The sequence below is a fragment of the Vulpes lagopus genome, chromosome 5 (genome assembly GCF_018345385.1).
Source record: "Vulpes lagopus strain Blue_001 chromosome 5, ASM1834538v1, whole genome shotgun sequence".
NCBI classification, from domain to species: domain Eukaryota; kingdom Metazoa; phylum Chordata; class Mammalia; order Carnivora; family Canidae; genus Vulpes; species Vulpes lagopus.
Genome location: NC_054828.1, coordinates 76,535,264 through 76,562,620, shown reverse-complemented (window position 1 = coordinate 76,562,620; position 27,357 = coordinate 76,535,264). Strand labels below are relative to the sequence as shown.

Here is a 27,357-nt window from a genome sequence, read left to right as displayed (position 1 = left end):
CACGCTTTCCTTCTAATACTATTTAAGAGCTTATACAATACCAAAGTATGTATTTCAGTAAGTTACATATATAATAAAATTTAATGGAGATTAAGTCTTATAATTCTGGCCATCATACTGACTTATTATTCTTACAGTTTGGGGGTGGGGGTGGGGACGGCGGGTAAACCTTTTAAGGTATCTTATATAAATCCGAACATGCATTTCTCCATCATTTGTCAAGTCAATCTGCAATTTCAAGGTCTATTGTCATCTTAAGTTCTTCCAATGATATTGAATTGGAGGAATGTGAAGAGGTAGGAGATGGCTTGGAGGGAGGCTGGTAAGTTACAGGTGTGTGCTGCTATGAAGCCTGAAGCAGTCGCTGAAATAACAAAAGAAAGAGTTATGACTAACCCGTCAACAGGGAACAACAAATTGGATGATATAGAAACCATGGAAAGACTATGTTAGAGTAATTGCTCTTTCCGGGCCTCTACCCTGTAGAAATATTTGTCAGGTGGCCAAAATATGTGCACGAGAAGGAGGATGACAGCCGTTATCTGTAACCACAAACACCTAGGACCAACTTACCGGAAAGAGTATAAGGAAAGGACAAAGGATGGCAGAAACTGCACTGTTAAAAGGCATTTAGAGGGTTGCAGCCCTTCGAGGATTTCCGGATTCTCGGCGATGGGTTTTCCTCCTCCAGAGTCCGCGATGGCCTTCCGGCCTCGGCGTCGGCCCTCCGGTGGTGCCTTTGCCAAAGCACGTTTTCTAGGTTCTAAAAAGGCCGCCTCGTCCCCGGGTGGGCTCGAACCACCAACCTCTCGGTTAACAGCCGAGCGCGCTACCCGATTGCGCCACAGAGACCTGCGGACAGTCCCCGCCCACGTCCCACTAGAGAGCGAGCTGTCACTCGGCGCTAGGGGGAGCCACCCGCCTCCCGTCGGCGGCGACGGGTCCCCGGCGAGGCTGACGCCCGCGGCTTCCGGGACTGTTCCTCCCTCCTGTCCCTCCCTCACGCACCTTGGGCGCCGGTGGCGCTCGGCTCACTCCCCTCCACGGCGGTCGGAGCTGGGAGCTGCGGTGGTGGTGGAGGGGGTGGTCAGCAGGGGCAAACGCCCAGGGCCGCGCGGAGCAGCGGGGGGAGGGGGGCGTGGGGGGAGGTGGCGCGGGCCGCCGGAGATCCCCAGGACCCTGTGCCGAGGCTCCGGCCGGATGGGGGTCGGGAGATGGAGGCTGGGTGTTCTTCGCCGCGCATCGGCATCGAGGGGAAGGGGAGGAGTATCCCCTCCCAGGGGAGGTGGGCCTGCAGGAGACGGCGGCAGCAGCCCTGCGGTTTCTTCGGAAGGAACGCGGCGCTGTACCTGGAACGACTTTGCGTCCAGAGTCCCCGCAGCGGCGGCCGAGCCCGTGGCCGGAAGGGTGGCGCGCCGTGATCGTATAGTGGTTAGTACTCTGCGTTGTGGCCGCAGCAACCTCGGTTCGAATCCGAGTCACGGCACTCTTCCCGGGCGCTTGCTGCCTCTCCCTTTTACCTGGCGTGGAAACCCGCCCGCAGTGCTGGTCCGGGGTGGGGGGCGGGGGGGGAGGGGGCAGACGGCCCTGCTCGCCGCTGCCCCCGGGGCGCCAGCAGGCCTTCCCCCGGAGCAGAGGGAAACTCAGTGCACTGACCTGGGCACCGTCTCCCTTCTGAGTTCTGAGCGCAAGGAACCTAAAGAAATGCTCCCCCCCCCACTTGTTTTTTGCCCCCCTGCAAAAAGCTTTATTGTCTCCATTTGGTCCACGTTTTGGGAAAGGGCTCCAGGATGGTTAAAAAGCTGCCTAAGTGGCTGCAGGGGAAAAGGTTCAGGCACAAGCCCTGGCACGGGGGGCGGGGGGGGGGGGTCTGGGTGCGCCAGAGGAGCCCCTCAAAGCCTGCTGGTCTCCAGAGGCTCCTAGTCGTGCTTGAGAGTGAGCCTTTCGAAAAGATAGTCGCCCAGCCCAGCTTGGGGGGGGGGGGGGTGGCCAGCCCGCGGAGGTTAGTCAGGTGGTCGCCCATCTTCCTGATGAGTTTTACCTCCTCATCTAGGAAGTGGTTCTCCAGGAAGTCACAGAGATGGGGATCCGCGCGGGCAGAACCCAGGCCCCGAATCACCACAGTCGTCGGTCCCCGACCGGCCTGCAGGGAGCCGCGGGGCTGCAGTGGCCCGGAGGTGGCGTCTCCGGGTTCCTCACTGCCTGGAGGAGCTGAGAGACCGCAGAAAACTTCCGGTGGGATTAGCGACGCCTCCTCCGTAGACCCGCTGAGCCGCTCGAGCCCCGGCTCCTGGGAATCCGCTTCGGGGCCTTTTTCAGTCAGTTCCGGGCTGGCGTCCTCCCTACCGTGCGCACAGTAGCCCCTCCAGGGACACCAGCTATGCCCTCCAGGATTGTGAGATGCCGGTGGGCAGCCACTCCACGACACAAGGTGTTTGTTCCTCAGGAGACCCCCCGAGGGATCTCGGGTCCACATCTTGGCCAAGACTGGGGTTTCCTGCCTGTCCTCACAGTTTGAGCCGTGCTGCTGGGAGAGTGGTGAGTGGTGCTGTCTCCGCGGGACGCGAATAGCCAGTGTCTCTGACGGCTGAACACGCGGGCACTCTCTTAGCGCTTTGTTGGCCTGCGTGTCTTCTTTTCCCAAGGAGCTGTGCCATGGCCTTTACCCCCCTAAAACACGGGGGCCAGGTTTTTTAATGGCCAGTTGGCAGGAGCTCCTGACACATTATAGTTACAGGTTCGGGGATTTGCTCCCTGCTTGTTTTGTCAGATTCGTCGTGGGAACATTTTCTCCCTGTCTGTGGCTTGCTGCTTTCACTGTCTTGGTGGCCTCTGCATGAGCAGATATGCTTACGGTTGATGAGGTCTGATTCATCATGTCTTTTTTTATATATACATATTTTTCCCTGGGTCCTGTTTAGTAAACCTTTGCCTGCCAACAAGTCCCAAAGTCTCCTCAAAAACTGCTTTAGACCTTTAACCTTTATGTCTCATGAGGCACCTCCAATTAATTTTTGTGTGTAGTGTGAGGTAGAAATAAAGCTGTTCTCCCCGCCCCCCATATTGATCCTATTTTCTTTCCACGAGGACATGTTTTTATTGAAAGCGAACTCACCGGGTCAGCTGTTCGGCAGTTTCAGGGTCTCAGTCCATTTATCTGGTTGTGCCTCCTGATGCCCCTGGCACACTGCGCGGTCTGAAGGGGCTCAGAGTAAGTCCTCACCTCGGTAGCGTAGCGTCAGTCCCGCCCGCCCCCCGGGTCTGTGCGTTTTCACACAGCGCGGTACGTTTTGAAACGACTGGTAACTCATCAAACCATCACCCAGATCCAGACACGCGTTCACTTCATCCCTCTCACCTCAGGGTGGGACACGACCCTCCCCCCGCCCCGTCCCCCAGGAGTCTAAGGGCCTCCCTGGTACCGAACCGCCCCCCGCCCCCCCCCCCCCCCCCCAGGTGAATGAGGCTCCGGTTGTCTGCAGGGCGGATGAACAGGCCCAGCGTCGTGGGAAAGCTACGGGAGCCGCAGGTTGTGGGCGGAGACCCGGGGTCCAGCTCCGGCCGCCCAGCCTTCCATGAGGCGGGCTGTGTCCGCGCGGCTCGGTGGCCGCGTCCCTCGGGGTCCTCCGGGCGAGGCGCCCCCCCCCCCGGGGTCTCACGCCGGCGCCTGCCCTCCCGCGCCCTCGCCGCTCCTCGTGTCCGCCCGCGGCCGCCTCCCAGAGGTGCGTCTCCGCGGCAGCCCGGAGGTGCGGCCCGACGTGTGCACCTGGCGGGGCTCGGGGCCTCGGGGCCCTGGGGCGTCTCCCGCGGGCTCTCGTTTGGAGAGACGGGGAGGGCATGCCATCCTGAAAGGGCTCCTGGGAGGCTCCTAGAGGCCGGAGGCCTCCCCCAGCGCGGGGGAAACTGTCCGTCCCGTGGGAGGCCCCCGGGAGAAGGGCCTGGCACCGTCTCCCTGGTGGTCTAGTGGCTAGGATTCGGCGCTTTCACCGCCGCGGCCCGGGTTCGATTCCCGGTCAGGGAACCACCTTTTGCCCATCGCGCGAAGGGACTTTCTTTCCTCCCCGGAGGTCCGCGCGGTGTGCGCCCGGCCCCGAGTCTCCAACTTCCGCGGGCCGGGCGGGGATGGGGGTGGCGGAGACGATACCCGGCCCCTTCTCAGGGCTCACAGTGCTTGCTGCTCTCCAGTCAACCGCCTGCAGAAGCAGCTTCAGAGGCTCCTCAGCGGCCAGCTCGGGTATATGCTCCGCCGCAGAGCTTCAGATCCTGCGGGGATGCCCCAGGGGCGCAGATCCGGCTCTGCTCGGAAAAACTGAGCTCCGGGGGCCAAGCCACGTCGCGGTGTTGGTGTGTACCCCGGACAGCGGGCGGTGGGCCCAGCTCCCTCAGCTCGGCTCTTACTGAGCATAAAAGGCCTGCTACGCGTTCGCGCGTTCGCGTTCGGAAGAGGCGCCTGGACCCGACGGCCGTGAGAGTTGGGAGGAAGAGCAGCGGTGAGAGGGGTGCGGTCCTCCTCCAGGGCCGTCCCATTCGCAGACTGAGCGGTGTAGGGAAGTGATGTTACTGACCCAACAAAGGCAGCAGGTGAGGTGTGCACAAGATGGAAAACTCTTACTGCTTCCTTCAGCCGAAGGTAAGAGTAAACATCAACACCAGGACATCAAAAACGATGATACCGCAGCCAGATCCCACAGTTTCTTCCGGGGCCGTTGCATTTAAATCTTGTAGACTCTTCCCAGGCGCTGGGCATACTTTCCCATTTTAGCTTTGATACTGACTCCGAACACCTGTGGGCATGGAAGCGACGTCTATCCTGAAGCACGAAGACAGCAGCGGGGCCCGGGGAGGTCTGTGCACCCAGGCTGCAGACGCAGCAGGTGCGGTAGGAGACGCGGCAGCGCGGGGGTGCGGGGCGGGGGCGTTGGATGGGGTGGGTGCGAGCGGCTGCTGAAAGGCGGACGGTCTAGGCGGCGAACTCGTGGGTTCAGGTGAGGCGGGGGCGGGGGGTGAGTCGCCTGAAGTCTTTTGGGAAGCGGTTTGGAAGAATGGCGAAGGTTGAGTGGCGATCAAGTTGGTGACCCTGTGCGTCGGAGGGCGCTAGCCGGTCTTCCCCCCAACCCCTCCGCGGGGGTCCTAGGATTCTGAGTGTGGGTCTTCCAGGGGAGCTCCGTCTGGTGCATTCTGGCTGCTCTTGCCCCCTGCGGGTCCCTCGAGCGTGGGGGACTCAGCTGCACGAATGCTGTGGGTCGGGGCCGGGGCTGGCGCTTTCCCGCGACGTCTCCCAGTCCCGGACTGATGCCGGCTCTTCCGTGGCGTCACCCGGTTCTCCTCCTGCCTTCTCGGGCCGCACTGCCACTTCCCTTGTGCGCGCGCTGGTGACCGGGAGTCGCCGAGCTCAGAGATGGCGGACGCTTATCACCGGCCTCCTGCTGGTTTTCTTTCCTTAGCAGCAAAATTGCGATGGTCCCGAGAGCCTTTCCGGAAACCCTGGGGCTCGCGCCCTCCCCTCTCCCACGGGCCTAACCTTGGGCCGAGAGTCCCAGAATCACTCGCCCAAGTAAGTGAGGTTTTTTGTTGTGGTGGTGGTGGGGTTTTTGTTTGTTTGTTTGTTTTGTTTTGTTTTTTTGCCCCCTGTGTGCTTTGCGGATCTTTCCTCCTGGGGTTGTCAAACGGAGGGCCAAACTTGCTCCTTTCCCCTTTTGTTGGTTCATACTCAGACCCAGGGCTTGTGCGCAGTGTGGCATCGATAGGCTGCTTTTGAAGAGACGTTCAAAAGAGACGCATCTCCAGGCGGATGGAGCGTGGATGCTGTATTGCAGGTGCAGACCACCTGGCTCTGGCAGGCCAGCGGCCAAGCCGGCACCGGAGGTTCTCGCAGGCTTCCTTTCCTGGTGTTTCACTCCAAGAAGTCCAGGAATTTTAAATCCATTCCTGTCATCCTGGGTAACCATAATGGTAGACTTTTCAAAGTAAGAGAATACAAGCTATTTCATTTTCGATTGCAAAGTCTTTTTGGTGTTCGTTTGTATGTTTTTCCTTAAGCTGGTCGGGATCTCTGAGAGAGAGAGAGAGAGAGAGAGAGAGAGAGAGCCTAAAGGTAGATGGCAACCTTGCCACTAACATTTGCAGGTGCCAGTGCAAAGAGTAAAGAAAAGAGGCAACAAAGCTCCTTAGGCTGCTGGGTGGATTGCCAGGATAGCTTATTTTGTCTTCTATTCATGGTCATCGAGGGCTAGGAACAAGGAAATCGACATTCTCAGTCCCAGGCTCGCGCTAGAAGGATTATAGCAGGTCCTCACTACAATAAGGTGGGATTCCCAAGGTCTAAGCCCTTGGGGGTAGGGGTGATCTTATCTAGTCCTGCCCCTTCAGGTCCCAGGGCTCTTTGGACAAGGCGGCCTTGGCACTACAAATAATATAAGGAAAAGGAATGTTGAAAAAGCCCTTGAGAATAAATAAATAAGGAAGGAAGCTCAGAAGCCAGCAGGCACCTGGCTGGCTCACCCGGTAGACCATGGGACTCTTGATCCTTGGGGTTCTAAGTTCCAGCCCCACGATTGCGTGTAGAGATGACTTAAAAATGAAATCTTTAGGGATCCCTGGGTGGCGCAGTGGTTTAGCGCCTGCCTTTGGCCCAGGGCGCGATCCTGGAGACCGGGGATCGAATCCCACGTCGGGCTCCCGGTGCATGGAGCCTGCTTCTCCCTCTGCCTGTGTTTCTGCCTTTCTCTCTCTCTCTCTCTCTCTGTGCGACTATCATAAATAAATAAATAAATAAAAATTTAAAAAAAAATAAAATCTTTAAAGATGAAATAAAATACTTATAAGCCCCTGAGGAAATGTAGCCACGGGCTTGACCTCTAGTGAATTTAGCCTTGAGTACACATAGCCCGGGTAGTATGGGAAACCTTAGGCCATCAACTTGTTTCCCAGTTTTAACAAACCCCAAGAGCCTGCCAGAGGACGACATATTCTAAGGAGAACATATTCATCCTGGTGCTGCTGTAGGGGTACCCTCCAATGACATTTATTTCAAGAGAATCAACTAGCATCTCAAATTCAGTTATGAGACATAAGAACAAAATCTCATGTATCTGGAATTTTAGAGATGCTTCTATCAATCCTTGTATCAAAGCAGGCATGAAGACGGAAATTAGGAAATAATTCTGAATCAAACAAAACTGAAAATACTACAGCTACTGCCCATGAGGTGGCAAAACCAGTCTTCGAGGACAATACAGAGCTTTAAATGTAAATCAGGACGATTAGGGCGGATGGCTAATGAGATAAACCTCCATCTCAAAAAGTTACAAAAAGAATGACAAGAACAGCAAAAGCAGATGGGACCAGAAATGAAATAGAAAAGCAGGAATTTGAAAATTAGAAATAAATGTTAAAAATTTAAAAAGAAATAAAATGAAAAAAGAACATTGGAAATAAATATACAAAAGAGAAAAGTGAACGGTTGGATCTTTGAAAAGACGGCTCTGATAAAACCGGGAAGAGGAAAGAAGGAAGTCACGACTATTGAACTGCTAGATATAAGGAAACAATACGTGAATATCATAAACACGTGTATGCCAACCAGTTAAAGGCTTTAGAGGAAATGTAGGTATATTGCCGAAGCGATTTGGGCAGGGGTGGGGAGGAGGACTAGTCCTACAAGCTTCACATTAAAAAAAAAAAAAAAAGTAGAATTCAAAAGTCTTCCTGCAAAGAAAGCTCAAGGACCAAAAAAGCTCATTAGAAGAAGTGACTCCAAAAGCAAAGAAATTCTAAAAACATCAAAGGGCGGCAGAATTCCCCAACTTGTTGTTATGAGTTTGGGTTGAAACCAAAAACTCCAGAAAGGCAATTTGTGAGAAACAGAAACGAGAGGCCCGACTTATTGCTGAATATCCATAGCTTCAAAAATTATTTAAAATACTGAATCGCGGGGCGCCTGGGTGGCTCAGTAGTTGAGCCTCTGCCTCTGGCTCGGGTGGTCATCCTGGGGGGAGGGGGGGTCCAGGGATTGAGTCCCGCATCAGGATCCCCACAGGGAGCCTGCTTCTCCCTTTGCCCATGTCTCTGCCTCTCTCTGTGTCTCTCTTGAATAAATTAATAAAAGCTTTTTTTAAAAAAATGAAATACTGAATCAAGATATATATTTTTAAAATATGTCGTGATGAAATTGGTCTTACACCGGGGAAACAGTTGGTTATCATTAGAAAATAGAGTAGTAATTCATCACATTAACAACTTAGAGAGGAAAATCATAATCACTAAAAACACAGAAAAGGTGTTTGAAAAAATTCATTATCAGCTTATGATTTTTAAACGCCTCTTAGCATAACAGGAATAGAAGGAGCAGCCCTAATCTGCTAAAGGGGAGCTTCCAAACTAAAAACAAACAAAAAACCTTCAGCGCGTTAGAGTTGATGATAAGATGACCTTCTCCACCACCACCTTACCAATTAGGAACCATCAGGAAGCAGACAAATAGGCCCCCTGCAACCACTTCTCTTCCCCACTGTGATGGAGATCTTAGCCAGTAAGAAAACGCAAGAAAAGGTATTATGAGAAGTGAAAATGAAAAATGAATACTATAATTATTTACATCTATGGAATAAGTTACTAAAAGTATTAAGAGAATCGAGTTTCTTTGGTATGTCCACAAATAGAATCAGAGAAAGCGGGCTAAATTGAGGACTCAAAAAACAAAGGTATTAAAAACATTATAAATGTTCAATGATTATAGCATATAATAATTCGATCCCATGTAGGAGGTGGGGGGGGGTGGTTGACAAGGGAGGATGAAATGTGATCCCTATCTCCACCATAAGCAAAATCACTTCTAACATGGATCAGGCACCAAAATGTGAAACAATAAGGCAGATTATTTTAGTTGGTATTAATGTAGCAGCGTATTCCCATGATCCCAAGCATAAGCAAGGATCTAAAAAATAAGACAGAAAGACTAATTCTTAATGAAGAGGCTGAATCTCTGTCCATCACAACACAGAATCCAGAGTAAAAGGTCAAGTCACAATTTGGGCGAACTTATTTGCAGTCAGCATAATCAACTGGTACCGAAGATACTTCATGAGATCTTGCAAAACAAGAAGAAAAAGGCAGACCTATAGGAAAATCACCAAGGTTGGGAAAGAAACAGGAGAAAATTCAACTGGCTAACAAATACATAGTGGTGCTCAAATTCATTACCCTTAAGGGCTTTCGCAATGAAACCCTAATGATAGAACACTACAGAGAGGAAAAATAACACCACCACCACCACTAAGGATTAAATGGGAGTTGGGGGACACTTCTGGGCATCTCAGCGGTTGAAAGTCTGCCTTGGGCTCAGGGCGTGATCCCGGACTTCCCAGGATCCAGTCCCACGCTGGGCTCCCTGCAGGGAGCCTGCTTCTCCCTCTGCCTTCTCTCTGTGTCTCTCATGAATAAATAAATAAAATCTTTAGAAAAATAAATAAATGGAAGTAGGGGATGAGGTAGAAGGTTATGACCCAGTAAAGCATGGGAGTGATGCTATTTTACCTCTTCATCTGTGTGTAGATTACACAGGTGTGTGCGTTGTAATCTTTTGTGATATGTTACATACAGGTTCTGTGCACTTAAGCTTATGTTTGTTACAATTTTCCAACAACACCCCCTCCCCGCCAGCCTCAGTCCTCCCAACCCCCAGTCCTCCCCAGGCCACCCCCAAGGAATGACAGAGAGGATGTTGTTGAGATTCCAAGATTTTGTTTCAAGAGAAAGATGTGGACATTACTCTTTATGACATACCTCCAAAGACAACCCTATGCAGACCAGGCCCATGAAGTTGACTTTTGGGTTGATGTGAGCTCAGAAACTGCTCTCCAAGAACCAACCCTACTTGAAAATACCTGTAAAGGCTAAATTCCTTTAGTCCTATTATTGGAATACTCTGAAAAGGCTACTGTAGGCAGGAGCCTCCTTTGCTTTCTCCTTGTTTATTTCACAACTCTTTTTCCTCCTCTACTCTAAGCTTTCCGGAAATTTCTCCTGCAGTCCTGTCCTTGTGGGTCTCCTCCCTGCCCCCCCACCCCACCCCACCAACTTCCTCTAGCTTCCTCCTTGAAGATGGAGAAGGAAGAGGGGGAAGAAGGGGAGACCGCCTGAATAGGAAACAAGCATCTCACAGGCCAGGAGAGGAGAAGGAAAGGAGGCAAGGACAATGGGTCTCAGCAAACAGTAAAGGGGAAATTTGGGGGATGGTACAGCCCTTAAAACCTTTACTCCACCCAGTGAGTGAGTCATCCATCATTTCCTTTACATGAATCAGAACTCCTCCTCCCTGCCCAGACCCCCACCATCTAAATCCCAATTCCTGTTTCCAGAGAAAGGTGTGTATCACTGTTCAGAATGTATTCATTAAAATTTCAGATTTCCAAGAGTTTAAAAATAATGGCTTAAACAACTTCTGTGGTTCTAACGTAGTATCGCCATCATTCTATACTCAAAGGTACAAGGACATCTACGGGAATAACAAAATTCTTGAAAATGAACAAATTTCAAGTTATTTCTAAAATTTTTAAAGAAAAATTGTGTCTATTTATTTGAGAGGGGGGGGTGTTGAGAGAACCTGAGCTGGGGAAGGAGCAGAAGGAAAGGGAGAAGCCAAATCCCCCTGAGCAGGGCGCCCCAGGCGGGCTGGATCCCAGGACCCCAGGACCCCGGAATCACCACCTGAGCTCAGGGCAGCCGCCTTAACCAACTCAGGCGCCCCTAAGATCAAGTTTATTTTTTAAATGGCAAGGGGGGAACCTCCTCCAATGTCACTGATGTTCGATTTTAAGCTATTGTTAGGCAGGTGAATCCTCCAAAGATTTTCGGGTGAAAATTAATCACCCGACGTGTCTAACGCAGTGGTGCCCTCGAATCCGAATCCTTTCCGAGGAGCTTCCAAGAGCCAGAAAACAAACCCGGTCAACAGTCCCCAGAGTCTTTAGTTCCTTCTCCCTTTTTAAAAATAGACTCTCCGGGCTGACACCTGTTGGGGCGCATCGCCGGGCCGGCGGCCTCCTCCCAGGGAAACGCGACGCGCCGGCAGGAGGAGCTCAGGCCGCGGCGGCCGCCGACGACTAGCAGCTGGGCGGCAGGTGTGGGGGCGGCGGCGCGACCCCGAGCCTCGGGGCGCAGCTCCCCTCGCGTCCCCTCGCGTCCACGCGGGTCCCTCTCCGCCAGCCTCCGCCTTCCTCGGGCGGCCGGCGCTGCCGACCTCCCTCCCTCCCCCCGGGGGGTGTCTGCGGGACCCCGCGGCAGCTCTCCTCCGGGGACCTTCCTGTCTCCATCCTCGCTCGGTGGTGGTGAGACGTGGACCAACAGGCGACCCCAGGCCCAGCACGCGCATCAGTGACCCGGTGGCTCTTTGGGTTCCGTGGGTCCTCCAGGGCTGGAGCCTGGAAGTAACTGTGGTCTTAGGTCCAAATGGTCCACACCGCAACCCCCGCGGAGACACCTGCTCGTGGCAAGGTAAGAACTCGCGCGTGGGGTGGTTGCTGTGCCGCGCGCCAAATGCTCTTCCACGTAGGCCCAACCCCAGTGTAGATCGACTCCTTATTGCTCATGGATTCCTCTCCTCAGAGTTGCCCTGAGGACTTGGGGTCTCATTTCCCTGCTCCTGGAGGCCAGAATCACGAAATCACGGGACTTGCCCTGTGTGACGGGAAAGCAAGGAGGGGACGCCTGGCGGGAGGTCACAGGTCTGGTGGAATAAAAAGACAAGCGAGGCGGAATGCATTGACCGGGAATCGAACCCGGGTCTCCCGCGTGGGAGGCGAGAATTCTACCACTGAACCATCAATGCTGCGCTCGGACAGCTACTCCGGGTAGGTCGGTCTGTAGAAAGAACTTCCAGAGTGACCCCCGGGGTGGGGCGGAGGAAACGAACACGCTCCACAACAGGTCTACACGGTTGTCTTTGGAAGACTGAGCTAACAAACCCACAGGCACTCGAACCAAAAGCTTGAGAAGGAGACTTCCATCAGACAACAGCACGACGTGGTGTTTGAACCAAATAGCAAAATCAGCTGTTTCGTTGGCTCACCCCACAACTCTGAGAAAGGCTCTTTCCTACTGTACGGCAGAGCCCTGCAAGAAAACGTTGGGAATTCATCCGGACCCCTTGAGGACTACCCCAGACCTTCAACCCTCAACCTTGGGCTGTCACCTTAGAGAGTCTGACAAAAGTTGCACGTAAAAGTAAGTGTAGTGAATACCGTGATCAAGAATATGTTTGCCTTTTAGTTTGCCTTTTAGCAAGACAGGTATCATTGTGCCTCTGTTGCTCCTGTCCTTCAAAAAATCAAAATGGTTCCTAGTCCCAACAGGTGGGGGAGCTCTCCAGTCCCCTTTCTTCACTTTAATTTCCCCAGGGAAAATTGGGGAAAGAAATCTCTCTATGCTTCAAGTCATCAAGGGACCAATATGTGAACAGTTCAACCGTCAATAGTTTTCTAAAAATCAGCCTGCTCCTTATATGGTCAATATGCCAAGGCGTGTGCTTCATATGCATCTGAGAGTCAGCAAATGCAGCAGGTATTCCAGTTTAGGAGATTAGAGTCTCCCAGGATCGATTAGTTATCCATCACAAGCCTACTATTAATCTCGTCAAAATTATGATACAACGTATATCCATCGAAATGCTTTGAACAGCTGAAAAGGCAGACGCGCACAATTGTTATCATGATCACAAGACTGACTTCTAGTTCTTGTGCAAAAGAACAGTTCAAAACACTTCATTCCATTGACCGAAATGCGTCCCTCCATCAGCTCTGTTTCGATTCGGGGGCTTTCCTTTTTCTAATTCCAATCTGCTTCTGCGTATCCCCGTCCTCCCAACCCCCTTAGATATTTCACTTGACTAAACTGGCAAGCGAGGCAACTTTTGTCAGACTCTCTAAGGTGACAGCCCAAGGTTGAGGGTTGAAGGTCTGGGGTAGTCCTCAAGGGGTCCGGATGAATTCCCAACGTTTTCTTGCAGGGCTCTGCCGTACAGTAGGAAAGAGCCTTTCTCAGAGTTGTGGGGTGAGCCAACGAAACAGCTGATTTTGCTATTTGGTTCAAACACCACGTCGTGCTGTTGTCTGATGGAAGTCTCCTTCTCAAGCTTTTGGTTCGAGTGCCTGTGGGTTTGTTAGCTCAGTCTTCCAAAGACAACCGTGTAGACCTGTTGTGGAGCGTGTTCGTTTCCTCCGCCCCACCCCGGGGGTCACTCTGGAAGTTCTTTCTACAGACCGACCTACCCGGAGTAGCTGTCCGAGCGCAGCATTGATGGTTCAGTGGTAGAATTCTCGCCTCCCACGCGGGAGACCCGGGTTCGATTCCCGGTCAATGCATTCCGCCTCGCTTGTCTTTTTATTCCACCAGACCTGTGACCTCCCGCCAGGCGTCCCCTCCTTGCTTTCCCGTCACACAGGGCAAGTCCCGTGATTTCGTGATTCTGGCCTCCAGGAGCAGGGAAATGAGACCCCAAGTCCTCAGGGCAACTCTGAGGAGAGGAATCCATGAGCAATAAGGAGTCGATCTACACTGGGGTTGGGCCTACGTGGAAGAGCATTTGGCGCGCGGCACAGCAACCACCCCACGCGCGAGTTCTTACCTTGCCACGAGCAGGTGTCTCCGCGGGGGTTGCGGTGTGGACCATTTGGACCTAAGACCACAGTTACTTCCAGGCTCCAGCCCTGGAGGACCCACGGAACCCAAAGAGCCACCGGGTCACTGATGCGCGTGCTGGGCCTGGGGTCGCCTGTTGGTCCACGTCTCACCACCACCGAGCGAGGATGGAGACAGGAAGGTCCCCGGAGGAGAGCTGCCGCGGGGTCCCGCAGACACCCCCCGGGGGGAGGGAGGGAGGTCGGCAGCGCCGGCCGCCCGAGGAAGGCGGAGGCTGGCGGAGAGGGACCCGCGTGGACGCGAGGGGACGCGAGGGGAGCTGCGCCCCGAGGCTCGGGGTCGCGCCGCCGCCCCCACACCTGCCGCCCAGCTGCTAGTCGTCGGCGGCCGCCGCGGCCTGAGCTCCTCCTGCCGGCGCGTCGCGTTTCCCTGGGAGGAGGCCGCCGGCCCGGCGATGCGCCCCAACAGGTGTCAGCCCGGAGAGTCTATTTTTAAAAAGGGAGAAGGAACTAAAGACTCTGGGGACTGTTGACCGGGTTTGTTTTCTGGCTCTTGGAAGCTCCTCGGAAAGGATTCGGATTCGAGGGCACCACTGCGTTAGACACGTCGGGTGATTAATTTTCACCCGAAAATCTTTGGAGGATTCACCTGCCTAACAATAGCTTAAAATCGAACATCAGTGACATTGGAGGAGGTTCCCCCCTTGCCATTTAAAAAATAAACTTGATCTTAGGGGCGCCTGAGTTGGTTAAGGCGGCTGCCCTGAGCTCAGGTGGTGATTCCGGGGTCCTGGGGTCCTGGGATCCAGCCCGCCTGGGGCGCCCTGCTCAGGGGGATTTGGCTTCTCCCTTTCCTTCTGCTCCTTCCCCAGCTCAGGTTCTCTCAACACCCCCCCCTCTCAAATAAATAGACACAATTTTTCTTTAAAAATTTTAGAAATAACTTGAAATTTGTTCATTTTCAAGAATTTTGTTATTCCCGTAGATGTCCTTGTACCTTTGAGTATAGAATGATGGCGATACTACGTTAGAACCACAGAAGTTGTTTAAGCCATTATTTTTAAACTCTTGGAAATCTGAAATTTTAATGAATACATTCTGAACAGTGATACACACCTTTCTCTGGAAACAGGAATTGGGATTTAGATGGTGGGGGTCTGGGCAGGGAGGAGGAGTTCTGATTCATGTAAAGGAAATGATGGATGACTCACTCACTGGGTGGAGTAAAGGTTTTAAGGGCTGTACCATCCCCCAAATTTCCCCTTTACTGTTTGCTGAGACCCATTGTCCTTGCCTCCTTTCCTTCTCCTCTCCTGGCCTGTGAGATGCTTGTTTCCTATTCAGGCGGTCTCCCCTTCTTCCCCCTCTTCCTTCTCCATCTTCAAGGAGGAAGCTAGAGGAAGTTGGTGGGGTGGGGTGGGGGGGCAGGGAGGAGACCCACAAGGACAGGACTGCAGGAGAAATTTCCGGAAAGCTTAGAGTAGAGGAGGAAAAAGAGTTGTGAAATAAACAAGGAGAAAGCAAAGGAGGCTCCTGCCTACAGTAGCCTTTTCAGAGTATTCCAATAATAGGACTAAAGGAATTTAGCCTTTACAGGTATTTTCAAGTAGGGTTGGTTCTTGGAGAGCAGTTTCTGAGCTCACATCAACCCAAAAGTCAACTTCATGGGCCTGGTCTGCATAGGGTTGTCTTTGGAGGTATGTCATAAAGAGTAATGTCCACATCTTTCTCTTGAAACAAAATCTTGGAATCTCAACAACATCCTCTCTGTCATTCCTTGGGGGTGGCCTGGGGAGGACTGGGGGTTGGGAGGACTGAGGCTGGCGGGGAGGGGGTGTTGTTGGAAAATTGTAACAAACATAAGCTTAAGTGCACAGAACCTGTATGTAACATATCACAAAAGATTACAACGCACACACCTGTGTAATCTACACACAGATGAAGAGGTAAAATAGCATCACTCCCATGCTTTACTGGGTCATAACCTTCTACCTCATCCCCTACTTCCATTTATTTATTTTTCTAAAGATTTTATTTATTTATTCATGAGAGACACAGAGAGAAGGCAGAGGGAGAAGCAGGCTCCCTGCAGGGAGCCCAGCGTGGGACTGGATCCTGGGAAGTCCGGGATCACGCCCTGAGCCCAAGGCAGACTTTCAACCGCTGAGATGCCCAGAAGTGTCCCCCAACTCCCATTTAATCCTTAGTGGTGGTGGTGGTGTTATTTTTCCTCTCTGTAGTGTTCTATCATTAGGGTTTCATTGCGAAAGCCCTTAAGGGTAATGAATTTGAGCACCACTATGTATTTGTTAGCCAGTTGAATTTTCTCCTGTTTCTTTCCCAACCTTGGTGATTTTCCTATAGGTCTGCCTTTTTCTTCTTGTTTTGCAAGATCTCATGAAGTATCTTCGGTACCAGTTGATTATGCTGACTGCAAATAAGTTCGCCCAAATTGTGACTTGACCTTTTACTCTGGATTCTGTGTTGTGATGGACAGAGATTCAGCCTCTTCATTAAGAATTAGTCTTTCTGTCTTATTTTTTAGATCCTTGCTTATGCTTGGGATCATGGGAATACGCTGCTACATTAATACCAACTAAAATAATCTGCCTTATTGTTTCACATTTTGGTGCCTGATCCATGTTAGAAGTGATTTTGCTTATGGTGGAGATAGGGATCACATTTCATCCTCCCTTGTCAACCACCCCCCCCCACCTCCTACATGGGATCGAATTATTATATGCTATAATCATTGAACATTTATAATGTTTTTAATACCTTTGTTTTTTGAGTCCTCAATTTAGCCCGCTTTCTCTGATTCTATTTGTGGACATACCAAAGAAACTCGATTCTCTTAATACTTTTAGTAACTTATTCCATAGATGTAAATAATTATAGTATTCATTTTTCATTTTCACTTCTCATAATACCTTTTCTTGCGTTTTCTTACTGGCTAAGATCTCCATCACAGTGGGGAAGAGAAGTGGTTGCAGGGGGCCTATTTGTCTGCTTCCTGATGGTTCCTAATTGGTAAGGTGGTGGTGGAGAAGGTCATCTTATCATCAACTCTAACGCGCTGAAGGTTTTTTGTTTGTTTTTAGTTTGGAAGCTCCCCTTTAGCAGATTAGGGCTGCTCCTTCTATTCCTGTTATGCTAAGAGGCGTTTAAAAATCATAAGCTGATAATGAATTTTTTCAAACACCTTTTCTGTGTTTTTAGTGATTATGATTTTCCTCTCTAAGTTGTTAATGTGATGAATTACTACTCTATTTTCTAATGATAACCAACTGTTTCCCCGGTGTAAGACCAATTTCATCACGACATATTTTAAAAATATATATCTTGATTCAGTATTTCATTTTTTTAAAAAAAGCTTTTATTAATTTATTCAAGAGAGACACAGAGAGAGGCAGAGACATGGGCAAAGGGAGAAGCAGGCTCCCTGTGGGGATCCTGATGCGGGACTCAATCCCTGGACCCCCCCTCCCCCCAGGATGACCACCCGAGCCAGAGGCAGAGGCTCAACTACTGAGCCACCCAGGCGCCCCGCGATTCAGTATTTTAAATAATTTTTGAAGCTATGGATATTCAGCAATAAGTCGGGCCTCTCGTTTCTGTTTCTCACAAATTGCCTTTCTGGAGTTTTTGGTTTCAACCCAAACTCATAACAACAAGTTGGGGAATTCTGCCGCCCTTTGATGTTTTTAGAATTTCTTTGCTTTTGGAGTCACTTCTTCTAATGAGCTTTTTTGGTCCTTGAGCTTTCTTTGCAGGAAGACTTTTGAATTCTACTTTTTTTTTTTTTTTTAATGTGAAGCTTGTAGGACTAGTCCTCCTCCCCACCCCTGCCCAAATCGCTTCGGCAATATACCTACATTTCCTCTAAAGCCTTTAACTGGTTGGCATACACGTGTTTATGATATTCACGTATTGTTTCCTTATATCTAGCAGTTCAATAGTCGTGACTTCCTTCTTTCCTCTTCCCGGTTTTATCAGAGCCGTCTTTTCAAAGATCCAACCGTTCACTTTTCTCTTTTGTATATTTATTTCCAATGTTCTTTTTTCATTTTATTTCTTTTTAAATTTTTAACATTTATTTCTAATTTTCAAATTCCTGCTTTTCTATTTCATTTCTGGTCCCATCTGCTTTTGCTGTTCTTGTCATTCTTTTTGTAACTTTTTGAGATGGAGGTTTATCTCATTAGCCATCCGCCCTAATCGTCCTGATTTACATTTAAAGCTCTGTATTGTCCTCGAAGACTGGTTTTGCCACCTCATGGGCAGTAGCTGTAGTATTTTCAGTTTTGTTTGATTCAGAATTATTTCCTAATTTCCGTCTTCATGCCTGCTTTGATACAAGGATTGATAGAAGCATCTCTAAAATTCCAGATACATGAGATTTTGTTCTTATGTCTCATAACTGAATTTGAGATGCTAGTTGATTCTCTTGAAATAAATGTCATTGGAGGGTACCCCTACAGCAGCACCAGGATGAATATGTTCTCCTTAGAATATGTCGTCCTCTGGCAGGCTCTTGGGGTTTGTTAAAACTGGGAAACAAGTTGATGGCCTAAGGTTTCCCATACTACCCGGGCTATGTGTACTCAAGGCTAAATTCACTAGAGGTCAAGCCCGTGGCTACATTTCCTCAGGGGCTTATAAGTATTTTATTTCATCTTTAAAGATTTTATTTTTTTTTAAATTTTTATTTATTTATTTATTTATGATAGTCGCACAGAGAGAGAGAGAGAGAGAGAAAGGCAGAAACACAGGCAGAGGGAGAAGCAGGCTCCATGCACCGGGAGCCCGACGTGGGATTCGATCCCCGGTCTCCAGGATCGCGCCCTGGGCCAAAGGCAGGCGCTAAACCACTGCGCCACCCAGGGATCCCTAAAGATTTCATTTTTAAGTCATCTCTACACGCAATCGTGGGGCTGGAACTTAGAACCCCAAGGATCAAGAGTCCCATGGTCTACCGGGTGAGCCAGCCAGGTGCCTGCTGGCTTCTGAGCTTCCTTCCTTATTTATTTATTCTCAAGGGCTTTTTCAACATTCCTTTTCCTTATATTATTTGTAGTGCCAAGGCCGCCTTGTCCAAAGAGCCCTGGGACCTGAAGGGGCAGGACTAGATAAGATCACCCCTACCCCCAAGGGCTTAGACCTTGGGAATCCCACCTTATTGTAGTGAGGACCTGCTATAATCCTTCTAGCGCGAGCCTGGGACTGAGAATGTCGATTTCCTTGTTCCTAGCCCTCGATGACCATGAATAGAAGACAAAATAAGCTATCCTGGCAATCCACCCAGCAGCCTAAGGAGCTTTGTTGCCTCTTTTCTTTACTCTTTGCACTGGCACCTGCAAATGTTAGTGGCAAGGTTGCCATCTACCTTTAGGCTCTCTCTCTCTCTCTCTCTCTCTCTCTCTCAGAGATCCCGACCAGCTTAAGGAAAAACATACAAACGAACACCAAAAAGACTTTGCAATCGAAAATGAAATAGCTTGTATTCTCTTACTTTGAAAAGTCTACCATTATGGTTACCCAGGATGACAGGAATGGATTTAAAATTCCTGGACTTCTTGGAGTGAAACACCAGGAAAGGAAGCCTGCGAGAACCTCCGGTGCCGGCTTGGCCGCTGGCCTGCCAGAGCCAGGTGGTCTGCACCTGCAATACAGCATCCACGCTCCATCCGCCTGGAGATGCGTCTCTTTTGAACGTCTCTTCAAAAGCAGCCTATCGATGCCACACTGCGCACAAGCCCTGGGTCTGAGTATGAACCAACAAAAGGGGAAAGGAGCAAGTTTGGCCCTCCGTTTGACAACCCCAGGAGGAAAGATCCGCAAAGCACACAGGGGGCAAAAAAACAAAACAAAACAAACAAACAAACAAAAACCCCACCACCACCACAACAAAAAACCTCACTTACTTGGGCGAGTGATTCTGGGACTCTCGGCCCAAGGTTAGGCCCGTGGGAGAGGGGAGGGCGCGAGCCCCAGGGTTTCCGGAAAGGCTCTCGGGACCATCGCAATTTTGCTGCTAAGGAAAGAAAACCAGCAGGAGGCCGGTGATAAGCGTCCGCCATCTCTGAGCTCGGCGACTCCCGGTCACCAGCGCGCGCACAAGGGAAGTGGCAGTGCGGCCCGAGAAGGCAGGAGGAGAACCGGGTGACGCCACGGAAGAGCCGGCATCAGTCCGGGACTGGGAGACGTCGCGGGAAAGCGCCAGCCCCGGCCCCGACCCACAGCATTCGTGCAGCTGAGTCCCCCACGCTCGAGGGACCCGCAGGGGGCAAGAGCAGCCAGAATGCACCAGACGGAGCTCCCCTGGAAGACCCACACTCAGAATCCTAGGACCCCCGCGGAGGGGTTGGGGGGAAGACCGGCTAGCGCCCTCCGACGCACAGGGTCACCAACTTGATCGCCACTCAACCTTCGCCATTCTTCCAAACCGCTTCCCAAAAGACTTCAGGCGACTCACCCCCCGCCCCCGCCTCACCTGAACCCACGAGTTCGCCGCCTAGACCGTCCGCCTTTCAGCAGCCGCTCGCACCCACCCCATCCAACGCCCCCGCCCCGCACCCCCGCGCTGCCGCGTCTCCTACCGCACCTGCTGCGTCTGCAGCCTGGGTGCACAGACCTCCCCGGGCCCCGCTGCTGTCTTCGTGCTTCAGGATAGACGTCGCTTCCATGCCCACAGGTGTTCGGAGTCAGTATCAAAGCTAAAATGGGAAAGTATGCCCAGCGCCTGGGAAGAGTCTACAAGATTTAAATGCAACGGCCCCGGAAGAAACTGTGGGATCTGGCTGCGGTATCATCGTTTTTGATGTCCTGGTGTTGATGTTTACTCTTACCTTCGGCTGAAGGAAGCAGTAAGAGTTTTCCATCTTGTGCACACCTCACCTGCTGCCTTTGTTGGGTCAGTAACATCACTTCCCTACACCGCTCAGTCTGCGAATGGGACGGCCCTGGAGGAGGACCGCACCCCTCTCACCGCTGCTCTTCCTCCCAACTCTCACGGCCGTCGGGTCCAGGCGCCTCTTCCGAACGCGAACGCGCGAACGCGTAGCAGGCCTTTTATGCTCAGTAAGAGCCGAGCTGAGGGAGCTGGGCCCACCGCCCGCTGTCCGGGGTACACACCAACACCGCGACGTGGCTTGGCCCCCGGAGCTCAGTTTTTCCGAGCAGAGCCGGATCTGCGCCCCTGGGGCATCCCCGCAGGATCTGAAGCTCTGCGGCGGAGCATATACCCGAGCTGGCCGCTGAGGAGCCTCTGAAGCTGCTTCTGCAGGCGGTTGACTGGAGAGCAGCAAGCACTGTGAGCCCTGAGAAGGGGCCGGGTATCGTCTCCGCCACCCCCATCCCCGCCCGGCCCGCGGAAGTTGGAGACTCGGGGCCGGGCGCACACCGCGCGGACCTCCGGGGAGGAAAGAAAGTCCCTTCGCGCGATGGGCAAAAGGTGGTTCCCTGACCGGGAATCGAACCCGGGCCGCGGCGGTGAAAGCGCCGAATCCTAGCCACTAGACCACCAGGGAGACGGTGCCAGGCCCTTCTCCCGGGGGCCTCCCACGGGACGGACAGTTTCCCCCGCGCTGGGGGAGGCCTCCGGCCTCTAGGAGCCTCCCAGGAGCCCTTTCAGGATGGCATGCCCTCCCCGTCTCTCCAAACGAGAGCCCGCGGGAGACGCCCCAGGGCCCCGAGGCCCCGAGCCCCGCCAGGTGCACACGTCGGGCCGCACCTCCGGGCTGCCGCGGAGACGCACCTCTGGGAGGCGGCCGCGGGCGGACACGAGGAGCGGCGAGGGCGCGGGAGGGCAGGCGCCGGCGTGAGACCCCGGGGGGGGGGGCGCCTCGCCCGGAGGACCCCGAGGGACGCGGCCACCGAGCCGCGCGGACACAGCCCGCCTCATGGAAGGCTGGGCGGCCGGAGCTGGACCCCGGGTCTCCGCCCACAACCTGCGGCTCCCGTAGCTTTCCCACGACGCTGGGCCTGTTCATCCGCCCTGCAGACAACCGGAGCCTCATTCACCTGGGGGGGGGGGGGGGAGGCGGGGGGCGGTTCGGTACCAGGGAGGCCCTTAGACTCCTGGGGGACGGGGCGGGGGGAGGGTCGTGTCCCACCCTGAGGTGAGAGGGATGAAGTGAACGCGTGTCTGGATCTGGGTGATGGTTTGATGAGTTACCAGTCGTTTCAAAACGTACCGCGCTGTGTGAAAACGCACAGACCCGGGGGGCGGGCGGGACTGACGCTACGCTACCGAGGTGAGGACTTACTCTGAGCCCCTTCAGACCGCGCAGTGTGCCAGGGGCATCAGGAGGCACAACCAGATAAATGGACTGAGACCCTGAAACTGCCGAACAGCTGACCCGGTGAGTTCGCTTTCAATAAAAACATGTCCTCGTGGAAAGAAAATAGGATCAATATGGGGGGCGGGGAGAACAGCTTTATTTCTACCTCACACTACACACAAAAATTAATTGGAGGTGCCTCATGAGACATAAAGGTTAAAGGTCTAAAGCAGTTTTTGAGGAGACTTTGGGACTTGTTGGCAGGCAAAGGTTTACTAAACAGGACCCAGGGAAAAATATGTATATATAAAAAAAGACATGATGAATCAGACCTCATCAACCGTAAGCATATCTGCTCATGCAGAGGCCACCAAGACAGTGAAAGCAGCAAGCCACAGACAGGGAGAAAATGTTCCCACGACGAATCTGACAAAACAAGCAGGGAGCAAATCCCCGAACCTGTAACTATAATGTGTCAGGAGCTCCTGCCAACTGGCCATTAAAAAACCTGGCCCCCGTGTTTTAGGGGGGTAAAGGCCATGGCACAGCTCCTTGGGAAAAGAAGACACGCAGGCCAACAAAGCGCTAAGAGAGTGCCCGCGTGTTCAGCCGTCAGAGACACTGGCTATTCGCGTCCCGCGGAGACAGCACCACTCACCACTCTCCCAGCAGCACGGCTCAAACTGTGAGGACAGGCAGGAAACCCCAGTCTTGGCCAAGATGTGGACCCGAGATCCCTCGGGGGGTCTCCTGAGGAACAAACACCTTGTGTCGTGGAGTGGCTGCCCACCGGCATCTCACAATCCTGGAGGGCATAGCTGGTGTCCCTGGAGGGGCTACTGTGCGCACGGTAGGGAGGACGCCAGCCCGGAACTGACTGAAAAAGGCCCCGAAGCGGATTCCCAGGAGCCGGGGCTCGAGCGGCTCAGCGGGTCTACGGAGGAGGCGTCGCTAATCCCACCGGAAGTTTTCTGCGGTCTCTCAGCTCCTCCAGGCAGTGAGGAACCCGGAGACGCCACCTCCGGGCCACTGCAGCCCCGCGGCTCCCTGCAGGCCGGTCGGGGACCGACGACTGTGGTGATTCGGGGCCTGGGTTCTGCCCGCGCGGATCCCCATCTCTGTGACTTCCTGGAGAACCACTTCCTAGATGAGGAGGTAAAACTCATCAGGAAGATGGGCGACCACCTGACTAACCTCCGCGGGCTGGCCACCCCCCCCCCCCCCCAAGCTGGGCTGGGCGACTATCTTTTCGAAAGGCTCACTCTCAAGCACGACTAGGAGCCTCTGGAGACCAGCAGGCTTTGAGGGGCTCCTCTGGCGCACCCAGACCCCCCCCCCCGCCCCCCGTGCCAGGGCTTGTGCCTGAACCTTTTCCCCTGCAGCCACTTAGGCAGCTTTTTAACCATCCTGGAGCCCTTTCCCAAAACGTGGACCAAATGGAGACAATAAAGCTTTTTGCAGGGGGGCAAAAAACAAGTGGGGGGGGGAGCATTTCTTTAGGTTCCTTGCGCTCAGAACTCAGAAGGGAGACGGTGCCCAGGTCAGTGCACTGAGTTTCCCTCTGCTCCGGGGGAAGGCCTGCTGGCGCCCCGGGGGCAGCGGCGAGCAGGGCCGTCTGCCCCCTCCCCCCGCCCCCCACCCCGGACCAGCACTGCGGGCGGGTTTCCACGCCAGGTAAAAGGGAGAGGCAGCAAGCGCCCGGGAAGAGTGCCGTGACTCGGATTCGAACCGAGGTTGCTGCGGCCACAACGCAGAGTACTAACCACTATACGATCACGGCGCGCCACCCTTCCGGCCACGGGCTCGGCCGCCGCTGCGGGGACTCTGGACGCAAAGTCGTTCCAGGTACAGCGCCGCGTTCCTTCCGAAGAAACCGCAGGGCTGCTGCCGCCGTCTCCTGCAGGCCCACCTCCCCTGGGGAGGGGATACTCCTCCCCTTCCCCTCGATGCCGATGCGCGGCGAAGAACACCCAGCCTCCATCTCCCGACCCCCATCCGGCCGGAGCCTCGGCACAGGGTCCTGGGGATCTCCGGCGGCCCGCGCCACCTCCCCCCACGCCCCCCTCCCCCCGCTGCTCCGCGCGGCCCTGGGCGTTTGCCCCTGCTGACCACCCCCTCCACCACCACCGCAGCTCCCCAGCTCCGACCGCCGTGGAGGGGAGTGAGCCGAGCGCCACCGGCGCCCAAGGTGCGTGAGGGAGGGACAGGAGGGAGGAACAGTCCCGGAAGCCGCGGGCGTCAGCCTCGCCGGGGACCCGTCGCCGCCGACGGGAGGCGGGTGGCTCCCCCTAGCGCCGAGTGACAGCTCGCTCTCTAGTGGGACGTGGGCGGGGACTGTCCGCAGGTCTCTGTGGCGCAATCGGGTAGCGCGCTCGGCTGTTAACCGAGAGGTTGGTGGTTCGAGCCCACCCGGGGACGAGGCGGCCTTTTTAGAACCTAGAAAACGTGCTTTGGCAAAGGCACCACCGGAGGGCCGACGCCGAGGCCGGAAGGCCATCGCGGACTCTGGAGGAGGAAAACCCATCGCCGAGAATCCGGAAATCCTCGAAGGGCTGCAACCCTCTAAATGCCTTTTAACAGTGCAGTTTCTGCCATCCTTTGTCCCTTTCCTTATACTCTTTCCGGTAAGTTGGTCCTAGGTGTTTGTGGTTACAGATAACGGCTGTCATCCTCCTTCTCGTGCACATATTTTTGGCCACCTGACAAATATTTCTACAGGGTAGAGGCCCGGAAGAGCAATTACTCTAACATAGTCTTTCCATGGTTTCTATATCATCCAATTTGTTGTTCCCTGTTGACGGGTTAGTCATAACTCTTTCTTTTGTTATTTCAGCGACTGCTTCAGGCTTCATAGCAGCACACACCTGTAACTTACCAGCCTCCCTCCAAGCCATCTCCTACCTCTTCACATTCCTCCAATTCAATATCATTGGAAGAACTTAAAGATGACAATAGACCTTGAAATTGCAGATTGACTTGACAAATGATGGAGAAATGCATGTTCGGATTTATATAAGATACCTTAAAAGGTTTACCCGCCGTCCCCACCCCCCCCCCCAAACTGTAAGAATAATAAGTCAGTATGATGGCCAGAATTATAAGACTTAATCTCCATTAAATTTTATTATATATGTAACTTACTGAAATACATACTTTGGTATTGTATAAGCTCTTAAATAGTATTAGAAGGAAAGCGTGTTTGTTAGACCAGTATCGGAAATTTAGGCAGCTAAGTGTCCCTAGGAGTTTGAAGAGAAAATAAGCCCAAGACTTGTATAAACTAGAATACTATCTACCAATATTTTCTGCATTATTAGTAAATCTAGAAGGCGACATAAAGCAGTTTTTAGATCAAAATTATCAAACCAATCTGATGCACACTAGGAGTCCTTTTATGAAATATGACATGATATATACATCTTCTGTGCCATTATATAGAAAATATTAAAATCCTTTGAAGTGTTTAAGTATTTGAGGTTCATCCTTACTGTCCACCTGATTTTTTGTTCTTGTACCCAGCACTGGGACGGCTAATTTATCTACAGCTAAACTATTTCTTGGTTTTGTTTTTGTTTCCTTCCCTGAGTCACAGATTCAGAGGGAAAGGAAATGTGAGGGGCACCTGGCTAGCTCACTTGGTAGAGCACGGGACTCTTCACTCTTGATCTCAGGACTGTGAGCTCTAGCTGACACACCTTGGGTGTAGTGATTACTTAACAATAACACCAGAAGAAAGTAAGAAAGAGAGAAAGAAAGAGAGGGAAAGAAAGAGGGAGAAGGAAGAAAACAAGGAAGGAAAGAAAGAAGGAAGGAAGGAAGGAAGGAAGGAAGGAAGGAAGGAAGGAAGGAAGAAAGGGAGGGAGGGAGGAAGGAAGGGAGGAAGGAAGGAAACCCCATCAATAGCATCTTTGGACCCCCACTGGGGGTCCCAGAAATAGAAGCTCGGTCACTACCCCACTTTGGGGAGAGGCACAATTGAATACACACCTCAAATCAGGTTGCCTGTGTCTGTTTGGACTCAGACTGGAGCCGGGACCAACTCAAGGCCAGGACAAGACTAAGCCCCATCATCACAGGGCAGCCACCTACCTGACAGCACCGGTGCAGATAATTCCAGAAAGCTCTTGAAAACTTTCCCCTTCCCTTTGGAGAATTTTCCACCTGCTCCCTTCCCCCTCCCACCCCAGGAAAGGATTCTTCAGCTTTGGCTGGGCCAGGACCCTCTAAGATCCCTGTAGGGTAGAGAGAGCCAGGAGGGCAGGAGCCAAGGGGGCAGCTGCACTTCCCTGAAGGGTCTCTCCCCGGGGTGGGAAGGTTCTAGAGCTCAGGCTGACCCTAGACCCGCTGCCCACCAGAAGGAGCCCAGAGGGCAGGCAGTGCTGGGGGCATGGCCACCTAATCCTGTTCCCACAAGCACAGGGCACGCCTGGCCTGCACTATCCCGCAAGAGGCAAATAACACTCCACCTGCCTGAAGCTTCTCTGCAGCCTGGAGGCAAGAGATGTCTGGTTCCTGAAGGGACAAGCGGGGTCTCCTCCAGAGGACAAAGCCCTCCCCTGGGCTCCGAAGAAAGGTCATGCCAAGCGAGGCTGGTTTGGAGGGACATTGCCCAAGGGAGGGAGCAAGAACGGCCCAACCCATTGTCTTGAGATGTCTGCCAGGTGCCTTCAAATGATGTCCAGTCTGTAAATATGAGGATGGAGGGAGAAAGTAAACGTGGGGAAATGTTAACTGGTGCACTTAGGGGAGGGATACAGTATATTACCACTCCTGCAACTTGTTCTGTATGTTTCAAAGTTTGCTTGTTGGCCTTAGAGGAGTGACAGAGTGTAGTCCCAAAGGGACCCCTGCTTTGGCTCCAGCAGATGAAAACCCAGAAAATAAAGGTTAGATTTCCCAGTCAGAGAGAGCAACAGCGGGGTGGGGACGTGTCCCATGGGCCCAGGGCTGAATCCAGCTGCCAATGGCTTCCAGCCCTACCCCCTGCTCCTCACCTCTCCCAGCCTCAGCCACACCTCCACACCTGGGGCTCTGAGGCCTGACCACGAGGGCACTGGCCTGGGCTGCATTCTGGTCTAGCTTAGCCCTGTGTGTGGCAGAGCCAGGGCCATGCTCTCTTTCTGAGCCTCCGGTTCCTTAGGAGTAAGGGGCGGCCTTGGCTCTCAGCAGGCAAGGAGCAGAGTCCCTCTACTTCATGACCTCGAACTAGTCCAAGGGCCCTCCTGAGGACGGTCCTTTGGCATCCCGGTGGGCTCATCAGGTGGAGCCCAACACTCTTAATCTACGCATCTTTGGCTTGAGTCCCAGGTGCAGTTGGTTTTCTTTTGTTCTGACAGGCAAATCTACCTTTCTGTAATGGTGGGGGGTGTGTTGTGGGGGGTGGGGGGGAAGCCAAGGTTGCTGCCCAAGGTTGCTGCCCAGGGAAGAACGTGTTGGTTTTC

At 52.9% G+C, this 27,357-nt stretch overlaps 1 protein-coding gene and 8 non-coding genes across 9 annotated transcripts in view; 4 read left to right on the top strand and 5 right to left on the bottom strand.

Annotated features, from left to right (window-relative positions):
• Nucleotides 1–778: 778 nt before the first annotated feature.
• On the bottom strand, nucleotides 779–852 carry TRNAN-GUU. The gene has a single exon. It is a non-coding gene; the product is annotated as a tRNA-Asn (tRNA).
• Nucleotides 853–1,414: 562 nt separating this feature from the next.
• On the top strand, nucleotides 1,415–1,486 carry TRNAH-GUG. The gene has a single exon. It is a non-coding gene; the product is annotated as a tRNA-His (tRNA).
• Nucleotides 1,487–3,949: 2,463 nt separating this feature from the next.
• Nucleotides 3,950–4,021, top strand: TRNAE-UUC. Its single transcript has one exon. It is a non-coding gene; the product is annotated as a tRNA-Glu (tRNA).
• Nucleotides 4,022–11,756: 7,735 nt separating this feature from the next.
• TRNAG-CCC lies at nucleotides 11,757–11,827 on the bottom strand. The gene has a single exon. It is a non-coding gene; the product is annotated as a tRNA-Gly (tRNA).
• Nucleotides 11,828–13,287: 1,460 nt separating this feature from the next.
• Nucleotides 13,288–13,358, top strand: TRNAG-CCC. The gene has a single exon. It is a non-coding gene; the product is annotated as a tRNA-Gly (tRNA).
• A 7,733-nt stretch (nucleotides 13,359–21,091) lies between these two features.
• TRNAE-UUC lies at nucleotides 21,092–21,163 on the bottom strand. The gene has a single exon. It is a non-coding gene; the product is annotated as a tRNA-Glu (tRNA).
• A 587-nt stretch (nucleotides 21,164–21,750) lies between these two features.
• The window catches only part of LOC121491828, a 7,679-nt gene continuing 2,072 nt past the window's right edge, over nucleotides 21,751–27,357 (bottom strand). Inside the window, exons 2-4 of the mRNA XM_041756974.1 lie at nucleotides 24,252–24,421; nucleotides 23,680–24,204; nucleotides 21,751–23,059 (exon numbers count right to left, since the gene is read on the bottom strand). Coding sequence (XP_041612908.1) covers nucleotides 22,898–23,059; nucleotides 23,680–24,204; nucleotides 24,252–24,421 — 857 coding nt within the window. The 3' untranslated portion in view covers nucleotides 21,751–22,897. The remainder of the gene's footprint in view (nucleotides 23,060–23,679; nucleotides 24,205–24,251; nucleotides 24,422–27,357) is intronic.
• Nucleotides 23,625–23,696, bottom strand: TRNAH-GUG. Its single transcript has one exon. It is a non-coding gene; the product is annotated as a tRNA-His (tRNA).
• On the top strand, nucleotides 24,261–24,334 carry TRNAN-GUU. The gene has a single exon. It is a non-coding gene; the product is annotated as a tRNA-Asn (tRNA).